This window comes from Caretta caretta, chromosome 10 (genome assembly GCF_965140235.1).
Source record: "Caretta caretta isolate rCarCar2 chromosome 10, rCarCar1.hap1, whole genome shotgun sequence".
Taxonomy (NCBI): domain Eukaryota; kingdom Metazoa; phylum Chordata; order Testudines; family Cheloniidae; genus Caretta; species Caretta caretta.
Genome location: NC_134215.1, coordinates 50415353 through 50438113, shown reverse-complemented (window position 1 = coordinate 50438113; position 22761 = coordinate 50415353). Strand labels below are relative to the sequence as shown.

Below are 22761 nucleotides of genomic sequence, written 5' to 3'. Positions count from 1 at the left end.
CCCCAGGTCGGAACCCCTTCCTGCACCCTACCCTAACTCCCTGCCAGATTGCGAACCCCCACCGGCATCCCATCTCCCAGCCCCAGGTTGGAACCGCCTCCCTCACACTAACTTCCTCCCAGACCCTGCACCCCCACCCGCACCCCAAACTCCTGCTCCAGGTCGGAATCCCGTCCCGTACCCAAACTCCCTCCCAGAGCCCGCACCCCCACCCAGCACTTTCTACCCCAGCCCTGAGCCCCCTCCTGCACCCAAACTCCATCCCAGAGCCTGCACCCCACAACCTCCTCCTGCACCTGCATCCCCTAACCCAGCCCTGAGCCCCCTCCCACACCCAAACTCCCTCCTGGAGCCCGCACCCCCTCCGCACTCCAACCCCCTGTCCCATCCCTGAGCCTGCTCCTGTACACCAAATCCCTTGGCCCCAGTCTGTAGCCCCCTCCTGTACCCCAAACCCCTCATACCCAGCTCCACCCCAAAGCCTGCACCCCCAGCTGGAGCCCTCCCCCCTTCCCACACCCCAACTCTCTTCCCCAGCCCAGTGAAAGTGAGTGAGGGTGGGGGAGAGCGAGCGACGGAGGGAGGGGGCTGGAGTGAGTGGGGACGGGACCTCAGAAAAGCGGCAGGGGAAGGGTGGGGCCTCGGGAAAGGGGTGGGGCAAGGGTATTCAGTTTTGTGCAGTTAGAAAGTTGGCAACCCTGTCCTTGGCCTCCTTGAATTTGTCAAATCCCATTCCCAGTCCTGTGGACACTGCTGCCATCCATTCCTCTGACAACAATGGCATGGCATTTTCTATGTGTAGGGGGATGGTGTGTCCATGTCACTGGATTATTAAAGAAAGTTTCTGTTCATTTAAAAAGGCATACCTGCCAGAAAAACCTTTTCTGTACAATTGAGGGTCTAAGTCCAATTCTTGAAAAAATTGATGGGTCCTGAAAAAAAACTCATACCTGTTCTTTATTTCCCATGCCATCAGTTGCTCCTCCTTCAAATTCTTCACCATATCTTCAGTGTCATTCACACAAGGTGTGCTATCTTATAAATATATAATAATTTAATGGAACTATCAAGATGTACAGATTTTCCAAACTTGAGTAACTATGTCATCATATTGCTGAAACCTTTGTCTAAAATTAGATTGTGAGCTCTTTGGAGCAGGGCCTAGGTCATTTAAAAGAAATTGCTCTGTAAAGTACCTAGCACATTTTTGTGTGCTGTATAAATAATAAAAGTGTGCCCCAATTTTTCTAGCCCAGAGAGATTAGCTATTGGAATCTTAAAAATCATATAATTTTGCTTGTTCCTCTTGCACTTTCCTCCATTTAATCCTGTCATAGTTCTAGCAGCTGAGATCTCTGACAGCTATTACTGGAAACAAATGAAAGCCTGGAATCCCCGGTTTTTCAAAGGGTATAAAACATGAGTTCCTGAGCTGTCAGTTGCTAAAATCATGTCTGAATTAAGTATGCTTGTTTGTTGAGAGTGAGGGCTGGTGCAAATAATTGGAATCATGTGTTTTTTTTAAAGGACTCGTATCTCATGAACTGTAAAGAATAGACAGGAATGATCGCAAGATATCAGACCTTAAAACTGTCACTGAACCCTTGATCTAACAGTACGTTGTTGGCACTATGCCAGGACCTACTGTAGCAAGTTCCTGATTTCAGGCCAGTATAACTTTAATTCTGTGCATGTATCCTTGTTTTATTGGAGACATTTTATTGATTTTGCTGTTCCTTATTTTTGTAATTGAAACAAGTCTTTAAAACAAAATTACTTAGTCGTTTTGGTGAACAGAAGATTTCATATATACTCCCAGTAAGGAATATACTGAGACTGCAGGTTTCGCTTTTTCTTAGGAGGCAGCATGGTATAGCACAGTGGTTTTCAACCTTTTGTAATTTGCGGACCCCAAAAAAATTTTTAATGGAGGTGTGGACCACTTTGGAAATCTTAGGCATAGCCTCAGTTGAAAACCACTGTTCTATGGTAACAAGAATCGTTCACAGAACCTTTCAATATAGTCTGCAAACCCCTAGGGGGTCCATGGACCACAGGTTGAAAACCACTGGTGTAGCAGATTGGCATGGGCAGGGAGCCAGGAACACAATAGTTCTAATCCCAACTCTGGTACTGACGTGTTGCATGGCTTTGGGTTTTGTTTCTAGATTCTAATTAGTGCGGAGGGTCTCAAACTGTGGTCCGTGGACCACCAGTGGTCCACAAGCTCCCTTCAGGTGGTCCGCAGATAGTTCTCGCTAAGGTGCATGCGTGGGAGGTCACACACAAGAGAATGAAGGGCCACCCACCTAATTAGTGGAGCTGTGCAGGCATGGCTCCACTAATTAGTTGCCTGAACCCTGGAGAAGACACACATGTAAGGTGAAGTGGTGGCCTTGGGGGGAATAGGTGGTAGGTGGGAGGGGGCTGTGGAGTGAGAAGAGGGGATGGGAGAAATTTGGGATGTGAAGGGCTGCGGCAGCCAGAGAAAGAGGCAACTTTCCCCAGCTCCAGGGCTGCAGCTGCTGGGGAGAGAGTGCCATCCTTCCCAGCCTCAGGTCTATGGCTGCTGCAGCTGCTTCCCAGCCCCAGCTTGGGGGCTGCTGCGGCGGGGTAGAGAGGGCACATCCATCACATTAGAAAGGTAAGTGATATTAAAATATGAGTTGTGTGCTTTTATTTGTAGAACAAAAAACGTTAATTATTATTGTTTTTTTATATAGCGCTTTTATCCAAAGCGCTTTACAATAGTTAGCTAATAGGACAAACAACATTTGGAAATATCATTAAGTGATCCGCTGAGACCCTCGGCAATTTTCAAGTGGTCCGCAAAAAAAAAAAGTTTGAGAACCACTGAATTAGTGGATGGGTGCAGTTTAGAGACCATCACCACCTAGACACTAGATTTTATGAATAGTGATTATTGAAAATCAAATTTAATCTTCTGATCTCAAGAAGGGATCTTCTGATCTCAAGAAATCAGCCACATAGCCAGGTCAATATATAACTCAGATCTACCCAATAATCACGCTGCTGCCAATCCTTTAGTAACTAAAATCTAAAGGTTTATTATAAGAAAAAAGAAGAAGAGAGTTACAAATGGTTAATAGATCATTACATACAAGAATGGCAATGTTCTTATACCAGGTTTGTAGCAGTGACGTTATAGACTGCTGGCTTGTAAAGTCTCTGGTAACTTTCAAAAGATTGGAAGGTCCTCAGCCCATAGTTCAAATATGCTCCTTTTAGTTGTAAGTCCACAGTCCAGAGAATCAGAGCAGGAAAGAGAAAACATGGAGATGATTCAAGCGTCTTTTATACCCTCTGCCATGTGCTTGGAAAATTACTGTCCCTAAATTAAGCTCACACATTACAATTTGTGGAAAATTATTACTGGCACAAGAAGGAGTCCAGGGTCAGATGAGCATGTCACATGCCCTTACATGTCTTGCTGACTCACAGGGGCCACTTGGAAGCTAAGGCGCCTTCAGAAAGAGACATCTGGACAGAATGAGTTTCTTCTATGGCCCATTGTGAGAGTTAATTGCCTTTGGTGGGCCATAAACACAAAGCTGTCTGGCTTCAATGTAGATTTTACCTAGTGGGAGTTACCCCAGGAACAAAGACATTTGGAATACAAATCTATAGCCAATATTCATAACTTCAGATACATAAATGATACATGCATTTAAACAGGATAATCATCTTTAGTGAATCATAATTTTTCCATTGGCAACTTACGTGACATACTTTGTACGAGTTTTGTTGCAATTGTCAAATAGTGGGAATAGTAATGAGATAAATGGTCATATATCAATCATACAACATCCTGTATAGAATCTGTTTACATCAGATTTCCTCGTATGTGACACTACCACAAATGCAACCAGTGGAAGAGCCCAAACTAATCCCCTTGTTTAAAAGAAGGACAGCTGGTGGTAGGTTATTGAAAGGTAGGATGAGCCAATGGTTAGGGCACTAACCTAGGATTTAGGAGACCTGGGTTCAATTCTCTTCTCTGCCACAAACTTCCCATGTGACCTTGGGCAAGTCACTTAGTCTGTATGTTCCTAGTGCCTCATCTGTAAAATGGGGATAATAATACCTAACAGGGGTGTTGTGAAGATAAAAACATTAAAGAGTGTGATGCATTCTGAGATCTACTGATGAAAAGCACTATTTAAGAAATACATGGTGATATTGTTATTATTTTCTGGTACATCCTTCCCCTCATCTGTCATCCTCTGAATTTGCCTATATATTTTTGTGGTATTTGGAGTGGGTGGGGTTTGAAGGATCTAATGGTTGGACAGGGATGGTTGTTTTAGTTGCATAGGTGATCTGATGGGATGAAGTTGGTGGACTGGACTTTTTTTTATTCTTTCAGTTAAGGATTTGTGTCCTCCCTGTGTGTATGGAGTTTTGTACAAAACTTCTAAAACTAGGGGTAGGTATTTTAAACATAAATGTGAAGAAATAAATTATCCATAGTTATTTGCATTGTTGATGTATCCTTGTTGGTCCCAGGATCTAAGAGTGACAAGGTAGGTGAGGAAATATCTTTTATTGGTCCAAAAAAAGATATTACCTCTCTTACCTTGTCTCTCTCAAGATATAAATAATACATTTTGAAAAGCTTTACTCCACCTTGCAGGAAAAAGAAAAGAAAAAAGTACCCTTTATTTTCTGTGCTTTCTTAAACTATTGCTTTCTGGTGCTTCAGTAATCCTCTTTTATATTCTACCTAAAATAACTAATGAATCAGTTAACTCCAGTCAAATAAGTTCTGAAAACCCATTACACATCAATTAGTGAAATGTACTGCTGACGTTCCAGTTACATAGAAAATCAATAATTATTTTAATATTTCAGTTCCATTGCAGAGAAAAATTAGAGCCTCTCGTCTCCAAAATACAATTCAGATACAGAAACTCAATGATTAGCAACTAAAGTGATTTTAAAAAAAGTGTAATTACCTAATTAAACTCCAAAATATCTACTTTAATTGTCCGCTATAAGAGAGAAATGGAAGACAAATTAAAATTTTGTGCAGCAGACATATTGTAAGAGGAAATATTCTTCACAGAGCCATATCTCAGACCATACTTGTGCTTAGACTAAAGGTAACTGTGGATATTAGCCCTTTACATCTGCATAGTTCAGCTTTGCACCGGGTCACCATACCCTTACTATGGTTGGTGAAGAGGGTGGCGGTTCTTCTCCCTGGCCCCTGGAGCAAGGTTCTGAGCCATTATGTGGGGTGGTGAGCTCATGCAAATGTGCTCCCTGCTGCCCCTTCCCATCACAAGTGGCTTTTTATATAGCCTGTTTGTGCGTCTTGCTGCTCCTCCTCTCTCCTGCAGTACCCTAAAGTTATATAGCAACCTCTGTGGAACTGCTCTGGGAGAAGGAAGGGGGCAAGAGCTGGGTCTCAAAACTAGTTCCTTTCTCCATTCCTCCACCCAAAAAGATCCTAAGTCTCATTCCCAAGTACAAGTATTAGGTATTGACACCCAACTGACTAACAGTGAGCAGGGAAGGAAACTAGACTTCAAAGATGTGCTTTGTATGTGCATTTCCTTCCTGACATGATCTTTCAGAACTCAGCTGGGGTAGAGATGTAAAGTGATCTCCAAGAGTCAGGAAGGAATTTTACCGCCATGTATATTATTGCACATTAGGCCATATAGATAGTGTGGGCTGCTTCACCTTCTGAGGCAGGAGACAAGATTTTGATTAACAATATGCAATATGTGCACCACGATGAAATACAGTAATTGTCTGTGAATTTACAAACTAAGCCACCAGGCTATTTGTCACTAAAAACTAAAACTACAGGGAGTTATTTTGGATTTGGGAGAAGATCAGTGTATTTCATATTAATAGGCTGACTATGTGCCATTATGCAGTTGCCATTAAGATATACAGTAAAACTACAAATTCATTCAAATTAAATGTATCCTTGCTGGAAAGGTGCCCATAGCATTTATGAAAGATGACGGAACCTAGCTATTTTTCAATAGCAGCAAGTTTCTGTTATAGTGTAGTGTTTTTTAATGTAAAACCTTCACTTCTAGATATTTAATTTGACTTCCTTGTACCAGTTTATAAAGAGAAGAATTTGAAAGCCTCGTCATAATTCAAAAATTGTGCTGCACACAGTGTTGGAACACACTTCAGTATTCAGTCTACCAGTGCAATTTTTTAACTTTTGTTTTTATAAATTTCCAAATATGTTTAACAATACAGCTCTGCATGGGAGGAGAGAGTGTAGTCCAACATTTAGAAGAGTGGACTTGGTATGCGGATATTTGGGTATATTCATAGCTGTGCTCCATCCTCAGTGTATGACACTGAGCAAAAGTCAGCCTTTGTCTCTGTTTCCTGTCTGTAATATGAATATTTTATTTAATTGCCTCTCATGGATGGGCTTTGTTAAAATGTATTCAGACGCAGGGAACTATATCAGTGCAAAATAGTGTGTGTTTATTTTTGGGTTTTATGCATTTATTTTCTATCCTAATGGTAATGCTCTGAGCCTTCCATGTGGGAACAGAGTATTGCTCGTTGTTTGAGATTTACTGCTCTGGAAAATTAACGAGCAATACTGATGGTCTCCAAAGGAGTTCCGGTCCAGGAGGATGGTGTATATGACTTGGGTTTACAGGAGTGAGGGATTTTAATTGATGGAAGTGGGAGTGCACAAGGTTCCAACAGGACTGAAGTGTCCCTTGGAATAAAAAGAACACAAAAAGCAACCTTAACATTTCATTAACCTTAGAAAACATGAATAAAATCCTGGCTCCATTGAAATCAATGAGATCTTTGCTGTGGACTTCAATGAGACCAGGATTTTCACCTCAGATGTACAGTTAACTGTTTCTAAAAAATAAGTATGAAAATACTTAAAAAGTTAAGCAGAGAAGTTAAGCAACCCAGAACTGTAGGTAAAACTTCTGTGTGAGAAAAAATAGGAGCAGTCTAGCATAACAAAACATGGCTTTTCTATGAAATCCTCTTTACCTTAGTACCCCCTCCAAACACTGACTAGGCTTACCTTGATTAACTTGTGAGAGCTGACGAGATCGCAAGACATGGTTGCCAGCTAGTGACTTTTTTTAGTAATTTGAATTCTCTGGATCACCAGGGAATGAGCTAAGGCAGGGGTGGGCAAACTTTTTGGCCCGAGGGCCACATTGGGGTTGCAAAACTGTAGGAGGGCTGGGTAGGGAAGGCTATGCGTCCCCAAACAGCCTGGTCCCCGCTCCCTATCTGCCCCTCCCATTTCCCACCCCCTGCCTGCCCCCCTCAGAATCCCCAACCTATCCACCCACCTGCTCCCTGTCCCCTGACTGCCCCGATACATATCCATCCCGTCACTCCCTGACAGGCCCCCCGGAAGTCCCACCCCCTATCAAACCCCCCCTGCTCTCTGACCCCTGACCACCACCACCCCGAATCTCCACCCCATCCAACCACCCCCTGTTCCCTGTCTCTGACTGCCCCACGGAACCTCCTGCCCCTTATCCAATCCACCCCACTCCCCACCCCCTTACCATGCCGCTCAGAGCAGCAGGAACTCACAACCACACTGCCTGCACTCCCCGGCAGGAGCAGCGGGCCAGAGAAATCAAACGGATGCTCCGGGACAGAGCCCCAGACATGCTGCTTCTACACTGAGCTGCATGCAATTCTAAGGGGGGCCGCCACCACTACCCCACCCCGGTCCATGGACTCCGATGATGGGGTACTCTCATCCATGCCTGAGGGTTTTGCGGACTAGGAATATGAGGAGGAGGAGGACGAGCTTGAGGAGAGGACACAGCACACCGTTCTCCCCGACAGCCAGGATCTTTTTATCACCCTAACTGAAATACCCTCCCAACCTAACCAAGCTGGAGAAGGGACCTCTGGTGAGTTTACCTTTTTAAATATAATACATATAATAAAAGCAAACGTTTTTTAATGATTAAGTAGCCCTGAGGACTTGGGATGCATTCATGGCCAGTACAGCTACTGGAAAAGTCTGTTAACATGTCTGGGGATGGAGTGGAAATCCTTCAGGTACATCTCCATGAAGCTCTTCTAGAGGTACTCTAAAAGCCTTTGCAGAAGGTTTCTGGGGAGAGCAGCCTTATTCCGTCCTCCATGGTAGGACACTTTACCACGCCATGCTAGTAGCAAGTAATCTGGTATCATTGCATGACAAAGCCTGGCAGCGTATGGTCCCGGTGTTTGCTGGCATTCAAGCAACATCCGTTCTTGATCTCTCTGTGTTATCTTCAGGAGAGTGATATCGTTCATGGTAACCTGGTTGAAATAGGGGAATTTAATTAAGGGGACATTCAGAGGTGGCCGTTCCTACTGGGCTGTTTGCCTGTGGCTGAAAAGAAATTCTCCCTGCAGTTAGCCATGCGGTGCCGGGGGGGGGGGAGCCTTGGTGCTGAGCTGTTCACGTTTGGCTAGCAAGGATCTTCCCTGATACCAGCCACACAGTGGGGTGAGGGGTAAAGCAATCATCCCAGAGAATTGGATGGGGGAGAGGGGGGTTAGTTTGGTTTCTGCTGCTGCACGTTAACAGGAAAACCTCAGCACTAAATGGCCAACTCAACATGTTTTGCTTGGTATGGGAGTGGAGGGTGCTGCTGTTCTGAAGGCTGCAGAAGCCAAAAGACTACGGCTTACCATGGCCGCCTGCAAGCCAAATTCTGTTGCCCGGCACTGCGTGTGTGATCTCTAACACCAAAGCCGCAGGCACTCAATATAAGATGCAAACTGCTACCTTGTACCAAAATCACATGTGCTATGTAATGTGAATAGTGTTGTTCATCGTGAAAGAGTGTAGCCATTGTTCTGTAAAATGTATCTTTTTAAATACTTCACTCCCTTTTTTTCCTCCAGCAGCTGCAAATGTTTCAAGCCTCCCTCCTCCGTCCCAAAGGCTATCTCAGATAAGGCGGCGAAAAAAAATGCACGTGCGATGAAATGTTCTCTGAGCTCATGCAGTCATCCGGCACTGACAGAGCTCAGCAGAATGTGTGGAGGGACACAATAGCAGAGTACAGGAAAGTGGCTGATGAACGTGAGGAGAGGTGGCGGCAGGAAGATCAGAGGAGGCATGAGGCAATGCTGGGGCTGCTGCGGGATCAAACAGGCATGCTCCGGCATCTGGTGGAGGTTCATGAACAGCAGCAGGATCACAGACTGCTGCTGCACCCCCTGTTTAACCGCCATCCCTCCTCCCCAAGTTCCATAGCCTCCTCACCCAGATGCCCAAGAATGCGGCGGGGGAGGCTCCGGGCACCCAACCATTCCACCCCAGTGGACAGCCCAAGCAACAGAAGACTGTCATTCAAGAAGTTTTAAAGTGGCCTTTTCCTTCCCTCCTCCCACACCCCACCCAGGCTACCTTGTGAGTTATCTCCCTATTTTTATAATCAATTAATAAAGAACACATGATTTTTAAACGATAGTGACTATTTCCTTTGCAAGCAAGCTGTGATCGAAGGGGGGAGGGCGGGTGGCTTACAGGGAATTTAGAGGCAACCCAGGGGGTGGGTTTTCATCAAGGAGAAACAAACAGAAGCGTCACGCAGTACTCTGGCCAGTCGTGAAACTGGTTTTCAAAGCTTCTCTGATGCGCAGCACTTCCTGCTGTGCTCTTCTAACCACCCTGGTGTCTGGCTGCATGTATTCAGCTGCCAGGCGATTTGCCTCAACTTTCCACCCCGCCATAAACATCTCCCCCTTACTCTCACAGAGATTGTGGAGCACACAGCAAGCAGCAATAAGAATGGAAATATTGGTCTCGCTGAAGTCTGAGTGAGTCAGTAAACTGCGCCAGCGACCCTTTAAATGTCCAAATGCACACTCTACCATCATTCTGCACTTGCTCAGCCTATAGTTGAACAGCTCCTTACTACTGTCCAGGGTCCCTGTGTACGGCTTCATGAGCCAGGGCATTAAGGGGTAAGCTGGGTCCCCAAGGATAACTATAGGCATTTCAACATCCCCAAGAGTTATTTTCAGGTCTGGGAATTAAATCCCTTCCTGCAGCTGTTTAAACAGACCAGAGTTCCTGAAGATACGAGCGTCATGAACCTTTCCCAGTCATCCCATGTTGATATTGGTGAAACGTCTCTTGTGATCCACCAGTGCTTGCAGCACCATTGAAGAGTACCCCTTGTGGTTTATGTACTGGCTGCCCTAGTGGTCCGGTCCCAAGATAGGGATATGCGTTCCGTTTATAGCCCCACCACAATTAGGGAATCCCATTGCAGCAAAGCCATCTAGTATGACCTGCACATTTCCCAGAGTCACTGCCTTTGATAGCAGCAGCTCAATGATTGTGTTGGCTACTTGCATCACCGCAACCCCCACAGTAGATTTGCCCACTCCAAATTGATTACCGACTGACTGGTAGCTGTCCGGCCTTGCAAGCTTCCACAGGGCTATTGCCACTCGCTTGTGAACTGTGAGGGCTGCTCTCATCTTGGTATTCTTGCACTTCAGGGCAGAGGAAAGCAAGTCACAAAGTTCCATGAAAGTGCTCTTACACATGCAAAAGTTTCGGAGCCACTGGGAATCATCCCAAACCTGCAACGCGATGCAGTCCCACCACTCTGTGCTTGTTTCCCGGGCCCAGAATAGGCGTTCCACGTCATGAGCCTGCCCCAGTAACACCATGATCTCCAAATTGCCGGGGACCGCAGTTTTAGAGAAATCCATGTTCATGTCCTCATCACCGCGCTTCACAATAATTCGCCAGGTGTTTACAATGGTCATAACTGCTGCAGTGAGCTGAACCGGCTCCATGTTTGCCGTGCTATGGCATCTGCTCGGGCAATCCAGGGAAAAGGGCGCAAAATGATTGTCTGCTGTTTCTTTCACAGAGGGAGGGAGGGTTGACTGATGACATTTACCCATAACCACCCACAACAAATTTTTGGCCCCATCAGGCATTGGGAGCTCAGCTCAGAATTCCAATGGGCAGCGGGAACTGCGGGAACTGTGGGATAGCTACCCACAGTGCACCGCTCGGAATGTCGACGCTTGCCACAGTACTGTGAATGCACACCGCTGAATTAATGTGCTTAGTGTGCACTCGACTTTATACAATCTGTTCCCAAAAATCGACTTCTGTAAAATAGGAGTACTTTCGTAGAGTAGACATGGCCTCAGATGGTCACCCATTCTGCTATTAAAACCAGCCCAAACCTGCTAACCTTTAGAAAGATGAGTAAAACCAACTTTTTAAGCATATCATTGCAAATTTTCTGTTATTTACTGAAGCAAAATAAACTACACCTCAGGTGACAGTTTGGAAATTTGAGGGATGATGTGACAATAAGAGGATGCTGTCCCTGAGTAACAGCTCCAGTAGATCCCAATGCTTGCCCTGATTAATAAGCTTATTACTGAGAGAGCTAGTAGTGACCTTGATATTTAGGTTGCCTAACAGTTTCCATTATAAAAAATTCTTCTTAGGCTTTACTTTTTCTAACACCTCTACTATTTGTAGCAGGCCTTTAAAATTCAGCAGAGAGAAAACCCTCAGGTTAGAGAAGTGCCTTTTCTTTGTCCCATGAAATTCTGTTCAGCTTTAGCCAAGTTACAGATGGTTAAAAATCATGATTTTCCCTGCTCTGGTTTGTGTTTTTTCAGGAAAATTTTGGAAGCATGACGAAATAATAACTGAACATAAACATTTGAAAGATTCTGGGTTTATGTGCCATGAAGGTCCCAGAAGTGCAGTGGCATGCACTGCATTGAGAATCCTGGGTTGCTGCTGGAGCAGCAGTAGGGAGTGGCGAGCCATATCGAGCTCCCTCCAACCTTCACCACAACATTATACCTGGCATGTTGCCCCAGAATCCAATCCCCATCCCTCCCTCTCTGAGGGGGCACCAAATTGAGCAGGTGCTCCCCCAATTTCTGGGTTTCTGGGAAAAGACCCAGGCTGGGCTCCCTCCATAAGTGTCCTGGACTAAGTGTACATAGCCCCAGCCCATTCCTCCCCTTTGGAAACACAACATGAGACAGAAGCACTCCAGCTCCCAAGGAGTGGGAAAGGGCTGGACTAGGCTCCCTCTGAACCCTGCACATGGAACCAGAATCCTATTTCCCTACTGCAGATGATAACCTTCTCCTGCTGTTAGCTAATGTTAGGTCCTGTACCTCACGCTGTGCTGCAGTGCTGAAGGTTCAGTGTTCAAACCTTGATAATGATACATAATGAAGGGATTGTTACAGTTGTACATAATAGAATTTATTTTTTCATTTTAAAAACTGGGAAATTACATATAAATAACCTGTGGATATGGATTATGAGATAGTCTTTAATTACATGATCACATACTATTTTTCCACAGCATTCTGGTTCATTCTTGGCACAGGATGATCCACAAAGGGGTAGAATTAAGGCTGCATGAGCAGCTGCAAATCGGGCATTTCCCAATGTTTGAGAGCTTGATTTTCCAACCTAAACATCTTTCTTTTAATATATACTTTTCTTTGTAATATAGTACTGCATATACACTTGTTGACCAGTAAAGTCTTCATGATTGCAAAAGCCACCCTTGCTTTCCCTTTCTTTTTAATATGAAACCTTCTGAAATCCCTCTTGTTCCCCTGCAAACTCCTCTGGAATTCCTTACGTTAGAGCTGTCAGAAGGATTAGGAATCTGCAATGTAAACATTTGATGTACGCCAGCCTGTTTCCAAAATGATAACAACATTTATTTACTGTTGATGCCTGATATGTGATATTTTAATATTCACACATTTTTTTCTAAACAGCAGTTTTGTTTTGGTTTTTTCAAAACAAGTGTTCATCTTGTTGGACTACCTACATGCCATGTTTGGGGTTCTAAAAATTGACTTCTCTGAATGCAGCCCTTTTTTTTTTTTAAATGTAATAAGTACAGAAAGCATCTTCTTACACTGAAAACCAACTGCATGGTTTCCTTCAAACGTTCAAAAAGCATTCATTTAGAATGAGAACTATATTTACTAGAGCCCTGATGGTGAGAGTCATGTGTCAAGCCTAACCAATTGTAAGAGGAGATATTCATTTTAAATTTTAAGCCATATCTGTACAGGAGTTGGTGAAAACTCTCTCTGCCACCACAGCATCTACAAAGCCCTAAAGTGCAGAACTGTTTGGGGCAGTGGCCCTGCCAAATCCTAGTTATAGTCACACAGTTATAAAGTGGAATCTTTTCCAGTTGTGAGGAGTTTATGTTGTTGAAGGAAATTACTTAGATCAGTTACTGAGCCTCTGTTGAGGCAAAGCCGTGTCTTGAGGGACTAAATTCTAAGTCTACTCCACTTGAATTGAGGTCATTGTTGCTCACTGAAGTGGTGACAGAGCTGTAGGCTGTAGTTTATAAACTGGACCCAAGTTTTTCCTGACTGAGGAATGCCAGCAAGGAAGTGTTGTGTTCTCTGTCGGGGAAGATTCTTAGTGCCTCCCTTCAGAAGAGCAGCCTCTAAGAAACATTTTTGAGGTATCACTTGATGTGGAAAATGTTTCCAGCTATGGACCTGTTTTGAACCTTTATTTGGGCCGATTGAGAAGATTACAACAGGGTAAATCAGACAGCCTCCAGAATTCTCAGGGTTTCTTGACTCGATGCAATAGTGTTTCAGGTTTCAGTAAGGTGCATAAATTGCACTAATAGTGCTGGTTAATGATCTTTTCCTGACAGTGAATGAAAGTCACATCCATGCTGATCTTATATTTTTCCTTTTTTTTAAAGCTCTCATCTACCTTCCATGCTGTTGATCATGAAGTTTTTTGACACATCTGTGGTTCATACCCAGAGGTACGTAGAGCCACTCTATTTCTTCCTTTTTTAAAAGATCCCAGAGCTGTACTATTAGGTGATTAACCACTCCCTCCTCTCCTTTGATGACTCCATCCATTTCTCTTTCCCTCTAGGTTTCTAGATAGCTCCATGACTTAACTTATGATTGACTAACAGGCATAGCAAGAATTTTGATGTTTCCATCACTTCCTATTTAACTTTAGAATAGGTATAATTTTCATTCACAGATTGAGATTAGAGCCTAATGTAAAAAAATATTTCCAATGTATGTTCTATTTGTGTAAATGCTTCAAAGTCACCGAGAAGTTGGAAAACGGGAAAATCCTGTAAAACAACCCTTAGCAACCCTGGCATTCACTCCAGCTCTTCATTTAATATTGCTGAATTTATTCGCTTTCAGAGCATGCTTCCAGGGTTCTCCATTCCCCCCCCCCACCCAAGGTTTTGCCAAGGTGGTGTGTGGAGGAATATGAGGATGGGGTGGTGGAGGTTAAATTTTGTTGCTTTGGTCAGGTAAATAGTTCTGGTTTAGATTTTCATTTCCTGTTTGTATTCTTTTGTACAAGAATCTAGAACTGTATTATATGTACTTTTAAAGGAATGTTACTAAATATATAAAACTAAATAACCTGGACTGCGTGCTCTCGATATACAGTGACCTCAGTTCAGCTGCACAGAGTACAAGTGAGCACAGAGTTTGGTCCAAAATGTTTCAACTGCACCTTCCCCTCCCCTCGTCCTTTCTTCTCTCTCTCTCCCTCCCTCCCTCTTCTTAGTTCTACAGTGCACACATAGCTTGTTGTATTTGCATATATGTGGTAAGGCTGTGTAATAAAATATCCTGTTTGTAACGAAAAAGTACCAGGGTACAGAGTTTTAAGATTACTCTTGAATTTTTGTGATTACTATCTGTGTGCGCAATATACACACACATTCTTGCACACTTTTTACTCTTATGTATCACCTTTCATCCCAAAGTGCTTTCCAAACTGTAGCGCATACATATAGTCCCCCTGAAATTCAACCACCTCTTGGTTGGCAGGCAACAGGCAGTTAGTGCATTGTATGGCCAATAATATGTAAAGCAATCCATAAAGGTTAACAAAGTAACTCAAACAGGGAAGAGTTCTGGGTAACAGCACCAGCGCAAACTCCTACTCTGGAACCATAGCATATATAATATCCAGGCAGAGCAGACAGGAAATTTTAAGATCTTATTTGAGAAGGACACACAGTGAACTGTATAGAATTTAATTCATCTACCCCAGAAGAATGAAGGGCTAAATCAACCCTACTGAGATTTGAACCTATGATGTCAGGGAGTCTATATATGATAGACATAAACCACTGGCAGAGGGGTACAGGGTTGAGGGAAAGCAGAACCACCATTTTACCCCTGGGAAGAAGGAGGCTGGGCATTCACCTCCCCATTCCCCTGTTACTTGTCCCAAATTTTCTGTACAAGCAGAGGTGTCCAAGAGGTGCTATCATTGTAAGTCCACTGAGCACCTGAGGAATAAGTGTCCCTTGCTGAGTGGAAGCAGGCAGCAAGTAACACATGAAGCTGCTACTTCTCCAAGCCAGGCTGCGGCCTCTTTCCACACAGGATTTGTAAAGCTTACTTCCACACAACCAAGCAATGAGCATATGCATGCTGTTAAAATCAATGGTGAAGTGCTTCTTGGATTGAAGGACACATGTGCTGAGATTTCTGTGGTCAGGAGGGACCTGATCCAGGAGAAGGATTTGTAGCCAGGTAAAATGGCAGAAGTAGAACTGGTGGGAGGTTACAAAGTCCTTGCACCTTTAACTAAAGTGACACATGCAAACTAAGTATTTGCAGGCTGAACTGACTTTTGCAACGGTGGCACACAATTTTGTACCATTTCTACTAGGGAATGATTTCTTTAATGTGGCAGAATCTGTCCCAGGGTTGGTTAGCAGTGAGAAAGAATTTTGTGCTGGAAGCCCCGGTGGCGGGGTGGGGGTTGGGTGGTGAAGTCACATGGGCTGCTGGGGGAATAAGAGGGTGTCTCTTAGATTCCTCTGTAGCAGTAAAGAATGCAGCTTTGGGGGCAGGGATGATTGTGGCCAGTTCCTGTAGCCCCGGGGCTCAAGGCAAGTTCCAGAGGGAGGGGCTGGATGGAGTCAGGTCCTGTCTCGCAATCATTTCCCCGGGAGAAGGGAATGTATCACCTTGTTACAGGGGGGCCACCCCAGCCGCTGACTGCCAGGAAGTTGCAGGTCAGCAGGGGGCAGGGCCTGCCTTGGGGTGCACAGAGACATGTGTCCTGAAGGTGGAATTTGGGGTCCTGGTGACCGCTGCGGTGGGAACAGACCCCAAGGACTGTGTAGCTAGAAGCAAGCCCAACCTGAGTGAAAAGGGGGGAATTTTGCTGGCCAGTGAAGGGTCTGTCATAGCTGGTAGCTGTGAGCCCACAGCTGGACCAGGGTCACCTTCCCTTTTGGGGGACACTGGGATGTCTGGCCCAGAGGGGAGCCCAGAGGGGGAACCCCAGACAGAAGGTGAGGGGGGGGCAGAAAGTCCACCCACCTTTTGTAGGGAAGATCTTTCCCAGGAGGAGGGTGAAAAGTCTGCATTTAAAATGCCAGACCCCTCTCCTGTGGATCAGGTTTTAAGAGAAAACTGGGGGTCAGATCTCCGGGAGGGGGAAGTCCATCCAGCTGACCTTTTGGGAACAGAAAGTGGGGTGTCCAAAAGGGTCTTACCAATCCAAAGCACCCCAATGAAAGATGTTGTTCTTGGTATGCGTGTAAGAGATAAAGCTGTCTCTCCAAGACAGGAGGGGAAAAATCTCTGCATGGGTGAAACTTCACAAGGGAGTGAAGTCCAGCCCAGAGAAATTCCAGAGGGAGGGGCCAAGGGCAGGCATGATTGCAGTACACCTTTTCCTTGCCAAAGCCCCAAACCCATGCCTGAATTGAAAGCCTTCTCCAAAGAGGCAGAGGAGTCTGCATCAGAGTGCCTACCAGGGGGCACAAAGAACTGGGAAAATGCGGTAGACACTAAACAAGCTAAATTGTGTGAACAAAACCTGTCCACCGTAGATTTGCTGTTAATCTTGTGTCTTTTACTATTTCATCTATGGGTCAAGACAAAGGAGTTAATACTAGTGGTTAACCTTTAAAGATGTGGGACATACCTGATTTGTGGAAGAAATTGTTGTACATGCTAGGGATGGTGACAAGACAGCCCCACAAGCATATTATTTTTCACCCTATACCTGTAAACAGACTGGAAGCTTGGCACAGCAGCAAAAGCATAATAGGCCCATGCTGCTATGTAGAAGGAAGCCAACCTGGTCACCTGCCATATTTGTTATACTTTCTGCACTTCGGGATGGTTTGTTCCTGCGCCCTCAATAAGGCTTCTTTAAAATACAGCCAGTTCTCCTGGACTCCTTGCCTCCTCATATTAGCTTCCCAGGGGATCCTGCCCTTCAGTTCCCTAAGTGAGTCTAAGTCTGTGGTCCAGGGTCCATATTTTGCTATTCTCCTTTCTTCCTTTTGTGAGGATCCTGAATTCAACCATCTCATGGTCACTGCTGCCTAGGTTGCCACCCACTTCTACTTCCCCTACTAATTCTTCCCTGTTTGTAAGCAGTAGGTCAAGAGGAGCACAGCCCATAGGAGGTTGCTCCAGCACTTGTACCAGGAAGTTGTCCCCAACACTCTCATTGTGTATATCCCTGTAACTAAATAACCCATCAAATGAGAAAGAAGCCTTGTGGAATGCAAATGAAGAAAAGTGCTAATTTCAAAGCAAGTGGTCATTGTGTGTGCTGATCGGAAGTCAAAGACTCATAATGTATTCCTCACTTTCCATCATCAAAGGAAAAACCCACATGGGTAGTGATCCTGTCAATTTGTTTTCTGTGAGAAGAAGCTGTAAGTATGGATTCAAGGAAAGATCCTGGATATCTGGACTGTTTGGACTTTTACAGGAAAGTGTACCAGATGCAAAGGAAGCTTACAAGAAGTGGAAATTTGGACAGATGACTAGGGAGGAGTATAAAAATATTCCTAGAGCATGCAGGGGTGTAATCAGGAAGGCTAAGGCACAATTGGAGTTGCAGCTACCAAAGGATGTGAAGGGTAACAAGAAGGGTTTCTACAGATATGTTAGCAACAAGAAGGTCAGGCAAATTGTGGGACCCTTACTGAATGGGGGAGGCAAAGTAGTGACAGATGATATGGAAAAAGCTGAAGTACTCAATGCTTTTTTTGCCTCGGTCTTCACAGACAAGGTCAGGTCCCAGACTGCTGCACTGGGCAACACAGTATGGGGTGGAGGTGAGCAGCCCTCAGTGGTGAAAGAACAGGTTAAGGACTATTTGGAAAAGCTGGACGTGCACAAGTCCATGGTTCCAGATCTAATGCATCCAAGAGTGCTGAGGGAGTTGGCTGATGTGATTGCAGAGCCATTGGCCATTATCTTTGAAAATTCGTGGCTATCAGGGGAGGTTCCAGATGATTGGAAAAAGGCAAATATAGTGCCCACATTTAAAAAGGGGAAGAAAGAGAAACTGGGGAACTACAGACCGGTCAGCCTCACTTCAGTCCTTGACAAAATTATGGAGCAGGTCCTCAAGGAATCCATTTTGAAGCACTTGGAGGAGAGGAAGGTGATCAGGAACAGTCAACATGGATTCACCAAGGGCAAGTCATGCCTGACCAACCTGATTGCCTTCTGTGATGAAATAACTGGCTCTGTGGATATTGGGAAAGCAGTGGATGTGATATATCTTGACTTTAGCGAAGCTTTTGACACGGTCCCCCACAGTACTCTTGCCAGCAAGTTAAAAAAAGTATGGATTGGATGAATGGACTATAAGGTGGATAGAAAGCTGGCTAGATTGTCGGGCTCAATGGGTAGTGATCAACGGCTCGATGTCTAGTTGGCGGCCGGTATCAAGCAGAGTGCCCCAAGGGTTGGTCCTGGGGCCGGTTTTGTTCAACATCTTTATCAATGATCTGGATGATGGGATTAATTGCACCCTCAGCAAGTTCGCAGATGACACTAAGCTGTGGGGGAGAGGTAGATACGCTGGAGGGTAGGGATAGGGTCCAGAGTGACCTACACAAATCGGAGGATTGGGCCAAAAGAAATTTGATGAGGTTCAACAAGGACAAGTGCAGAGTCCTGCACTTAGGAAGGAAGAATCCCATGCACCGCTACAGGCTGGGGACCAACTGGCTAAGCAGCAGTTCTGCAGAAAAGGACCTGGGGATTACAGTGGATGAGAAGCTGGATATGAGTCAGCAGTGTGCCTCGTTGCCAAGAAGGCTAACGGCATATTGGGCTGTATTAGTAGGAGCATTGTCAGCAGATCGAGGGAAGTGATTATTCCCCTCTGTTTGGCACCTGGGGTATTGTGTCCAGTTTTGGTCCCCCCACTTCAGAAGGGATGTGGACAAATTGGAGAGAGTCCAGCAGAGGGCAACAAAAATAATTAGGGGGCTGGGGCACATGACTTACGAGGAGAGGCTGAGGGAACTGGGGTTATTTAGTCTTCAGAACAGAAGAGTGAGGCAGGGATTTGATAGCAGCCTTCAATTACCTGAAGGAGGGTTCCAAAGAGGATGGAGCTAGCTATTCTCAGTAGTGGCAGATGACAGAACAAGAAGCAATGGTCTTAAGTTGCAGTGGGGGCAGTCTAGGTTGGACATTAGGAAACACTATTTCACTAGGAGGGTGGTGAAGCACTGGAATGGGTTACCTAGGGAAGTGGTGGAATCTCCATCCTTCGAGGTTTTTAAGGCCCGACTTGGCAAAGCCTTGGCTGGGATGATTTAGTTGGGGATTGGTCCTACTTTGAGCAGGGGATTGGACTAGATGACCTCCTGAGGACTCTTCCAACCTTAATATTCCATGAAAATTCTACTGCATTATAACAAGATACTACAATGCAAGTAACATTCCACTAGTTTTCATGAAGTTCAAACGCCAAATACACTCTTATACATTTAACAAACACTTTGATCTATACGAATACACAAGTGCATGGGACTCTGGCATGAGCTGGCACCTTGTCTGCCATCGTCACACTAGGTATAATTCATTGTGTGCCTTGGACTTTCTGATTTTGTTCCTACATGCTTGGGCTATTCTTTTGTATGCCTCCTTATCAGTTTGTCTTTGTTTCCACTTTTTGTAGGATTCCTTTTTGATTTTCAGGTCATCAGAGAGCTTGTGATGGAGCCATACTGTCCTCTTGCTAGTCTTATCTTTACTTTGCTTCGGGATAGTTTGCAGTTGTGCGGTTAATATTGTCTCCTTTAGAGACTGTTAGCTCTCCTGAACTCCTTTTCCCCTTAGATTGTCTTCCCATGGGAGTTTACCTACCAGTTCTCTGTGTTTGTTAGTCTGTTTTTTAAATCCATTATCCTTATTCTTTTGCTCTCACTCCTTCCTTTTCTTAGAATCATGATGTCTATCATTTCATGATCACTTTTACCCAAATTGTCTTCCACTTTCAGATTTGCTACCAATTCCTCCCTGTTGGTCAAAATCAAATCTAAAATGGCTGTTCCCCTGGTTAATTCCTCCATTTTCTGGAATAAAATGTTGTCCCCAATATATTCCAGGAACTTATTCGAAATTTTTTGTTTTGCTATATCATTTTTCCAAAAGATGTCTGGGTAGTGAAAGTCCCCCATTACTACCAGATCTTGTGTTTTGGATATTTGTTCTAGAAATGCCTCATCCACCTCCTCTTCCTGATTTGGTGGTCTGTAGTCAAATCTCCTTTCTTTTATCTTCCCATCACTCAAAAACAGTTGATGGGGTTTTGATCAAACTTTCCTTTAAAAATATATCACATTCGAAAATTTCAGCCCAAAAGGTAGAAGCTTTAGGGAGCTATGAGCTTCTTAATACAAAGCTCATCTTGGGAAGTGTTTTGTAGCCTTATCTACAATAGTCTCTACCTTTAGCCACTGTAGGCCCAGTTCAGCAAATCACTTAAGCATATGTTTAAATCTCATTAAAGTCAATGAAACTTAAGTAAGTGCTTTGCTGCTTTAGGAGCATAATGAACAAACTTATAGCTAGGGCCTAAGCCAAGGTCTATTGAAGCCAATGGAAAGGCTCCCATTGACTTCAAATGAGTGTTGGATCAGCCTGCAGTGCATCAGAATGAGTTTATCTAAGTACATATGCAATTCTGGTTTTAATCAGATTTTTTAATTGCAAGTTTTTAGATCAGTATGGTATATATGTTAATCTATACAATTATTTATTATTTTAAGGCCAAATCATGCTTGTTCTATTCAGATGAATATTTCTATTAATTTCAGTTGGTCTACCTGCATGAGTAAAGTGATTAAGATTTAGACCCTAGCCTTCTGAATACCCATGCATATAGGCAATCTAAGAATAAATTAATTGGCTTTTATTGTGTTACAGGCATACAGTATATGAAATAATGCTTTGGAAATTGCTATTCTAGTAATTATTGTGTAGTCGTTATACTAGCAATTTTAGGTTAATTATTGGATATTAAGGGATTGCTGAGGGTCATACAGTCAATATATGAAACATCTTTATAATATCCTATGAATTTTTGTTTTATTTTATGCATTTTTGGAAAAAGAAGTATAGGATACCTAAATGATCTGAATGTTGCAACTTGTAATTGGTTTAAGTAATGTTTACAACTCAGGAGACATTTTAGTACAATAATGGCAATTTTTCAATGTGAATGTCAGTTATACCCTAACTTCATACATTTGTATGGCACTCATTATGATGTTCTCCTAATTAATAAGAGTACATTTTTGTCTTTTACCAACAGTCTCCTTAACTTCATTGTGGCTAATTACATGCACTATATAACCCTGGAAACAGCTTTTAAAAGTCTCTCATTATATTACTCAGATTCATTTTTATTTTTTATCACTACAGTTTCCGAAATACTTAATTTAAAAGGGCAGAAGCTTGTTTTGTTTAGATTTGTATTTTGGACTTTTACATTGTTTTTTACAATGTAGGGTTGAATATTAGTGCTTGTGACAGCAAGGCACATCAGCTGCTGCCAATGGCTTCATTCTAGCGAGCTTGTCCACTACAGTTTTGGTGTTGCACCTCAGTCCTGTGATACAGCACAAATGCACAGGCATACGTTTGGCCTTGAACAAAGATTGCCAAACAGGTTAATGGGCTTGATAGGTAAAAACATTCTCTAGATACTAGACAGATCATTATACATGAGAGTGTGAGTTAAGACCAAGGAGAGCTTTCCTAAAGATGCTAAGAGGTTTAGCAGCACAAGTCCCACAGAAGTCATTCGGACTTGTGCTCCTAAATCCTTTCACCTTAACTAACACTCTCATATGTACAAGTCTGTATAGTATGTAGAGAATAAGCTCCCTAGACTTTGTGAGGACTTGTGCTCCTAAATCTCTTTGCCTCTTTTGAAAATCTGCCCCTAAGACCTTGCCCATCACTCTAAATTTTCTGATTGTTTAATGCCAAGCCTGTAATGTTATTTAAACGTAAGGGTGGGGTGGGGGGTGGAAAGCTACAATAAATTTGCAAAGTTCTATGATGAGGCAATCTTAACCCAGAACAGAAGCATCACCAAAAAAAGTGGGGGGCGGGGTTTGTGGCATTTGTGGGAAACTGCTGTACAAACTGAATTATATGGAAATGAATGTTACGCTAACTGCAACTGAGTTCTTGATAATAAGTTTTACCTCTTGTAGAAACCTTGCCTTGAAATGCTGAAAATTGTCTGCAGAGGAGCTGAAGTTAGTTAAGTACTGGAACAACTGCTGATTTATTTGCATCTTTCAACATGACCAATCCCCAGTAAGTACCATATGAGAAAGTTACAAATGCTTTTCCATTCAATGAGTCAAATCCCATTCATGCAAAATCCTCTGTGCCAAATTCTCTTGATCCCAAGGA

General features: G+C 43.8%; 1 protein-coding gene across 5 annotated transcripts in view; it reads left to right on the top strand.

Annotated features, from left to right (window-relative positions):
* Positions 1 to 22761, top strand: part of TMEM266 (transmembrane protein 266) — a 193240-nt gene that overhangs the window by 91428 nt on the left and 79051 nt on the right. For all 5 annotated transcript variants that reach the window (XM_075132987.1, XM_075132988.1, XM_075132986.1 and 2 more), the window contains 2 exons: positions 13761 to 13826; positions 22557 to 22662. In XM_075132987.1, coding sequence (XP_074989088.1) covers positions 22649 to 22662 — 14 coding nt within the window. In that variant the 5' untranslated portion in view covers positions 13761 to 13826; positions 22557 to 22648. The remainder of the gene's footprint in view (positions 1 to 13760; positions 13827 to 22556; positions 22663 to 22761) is intronic.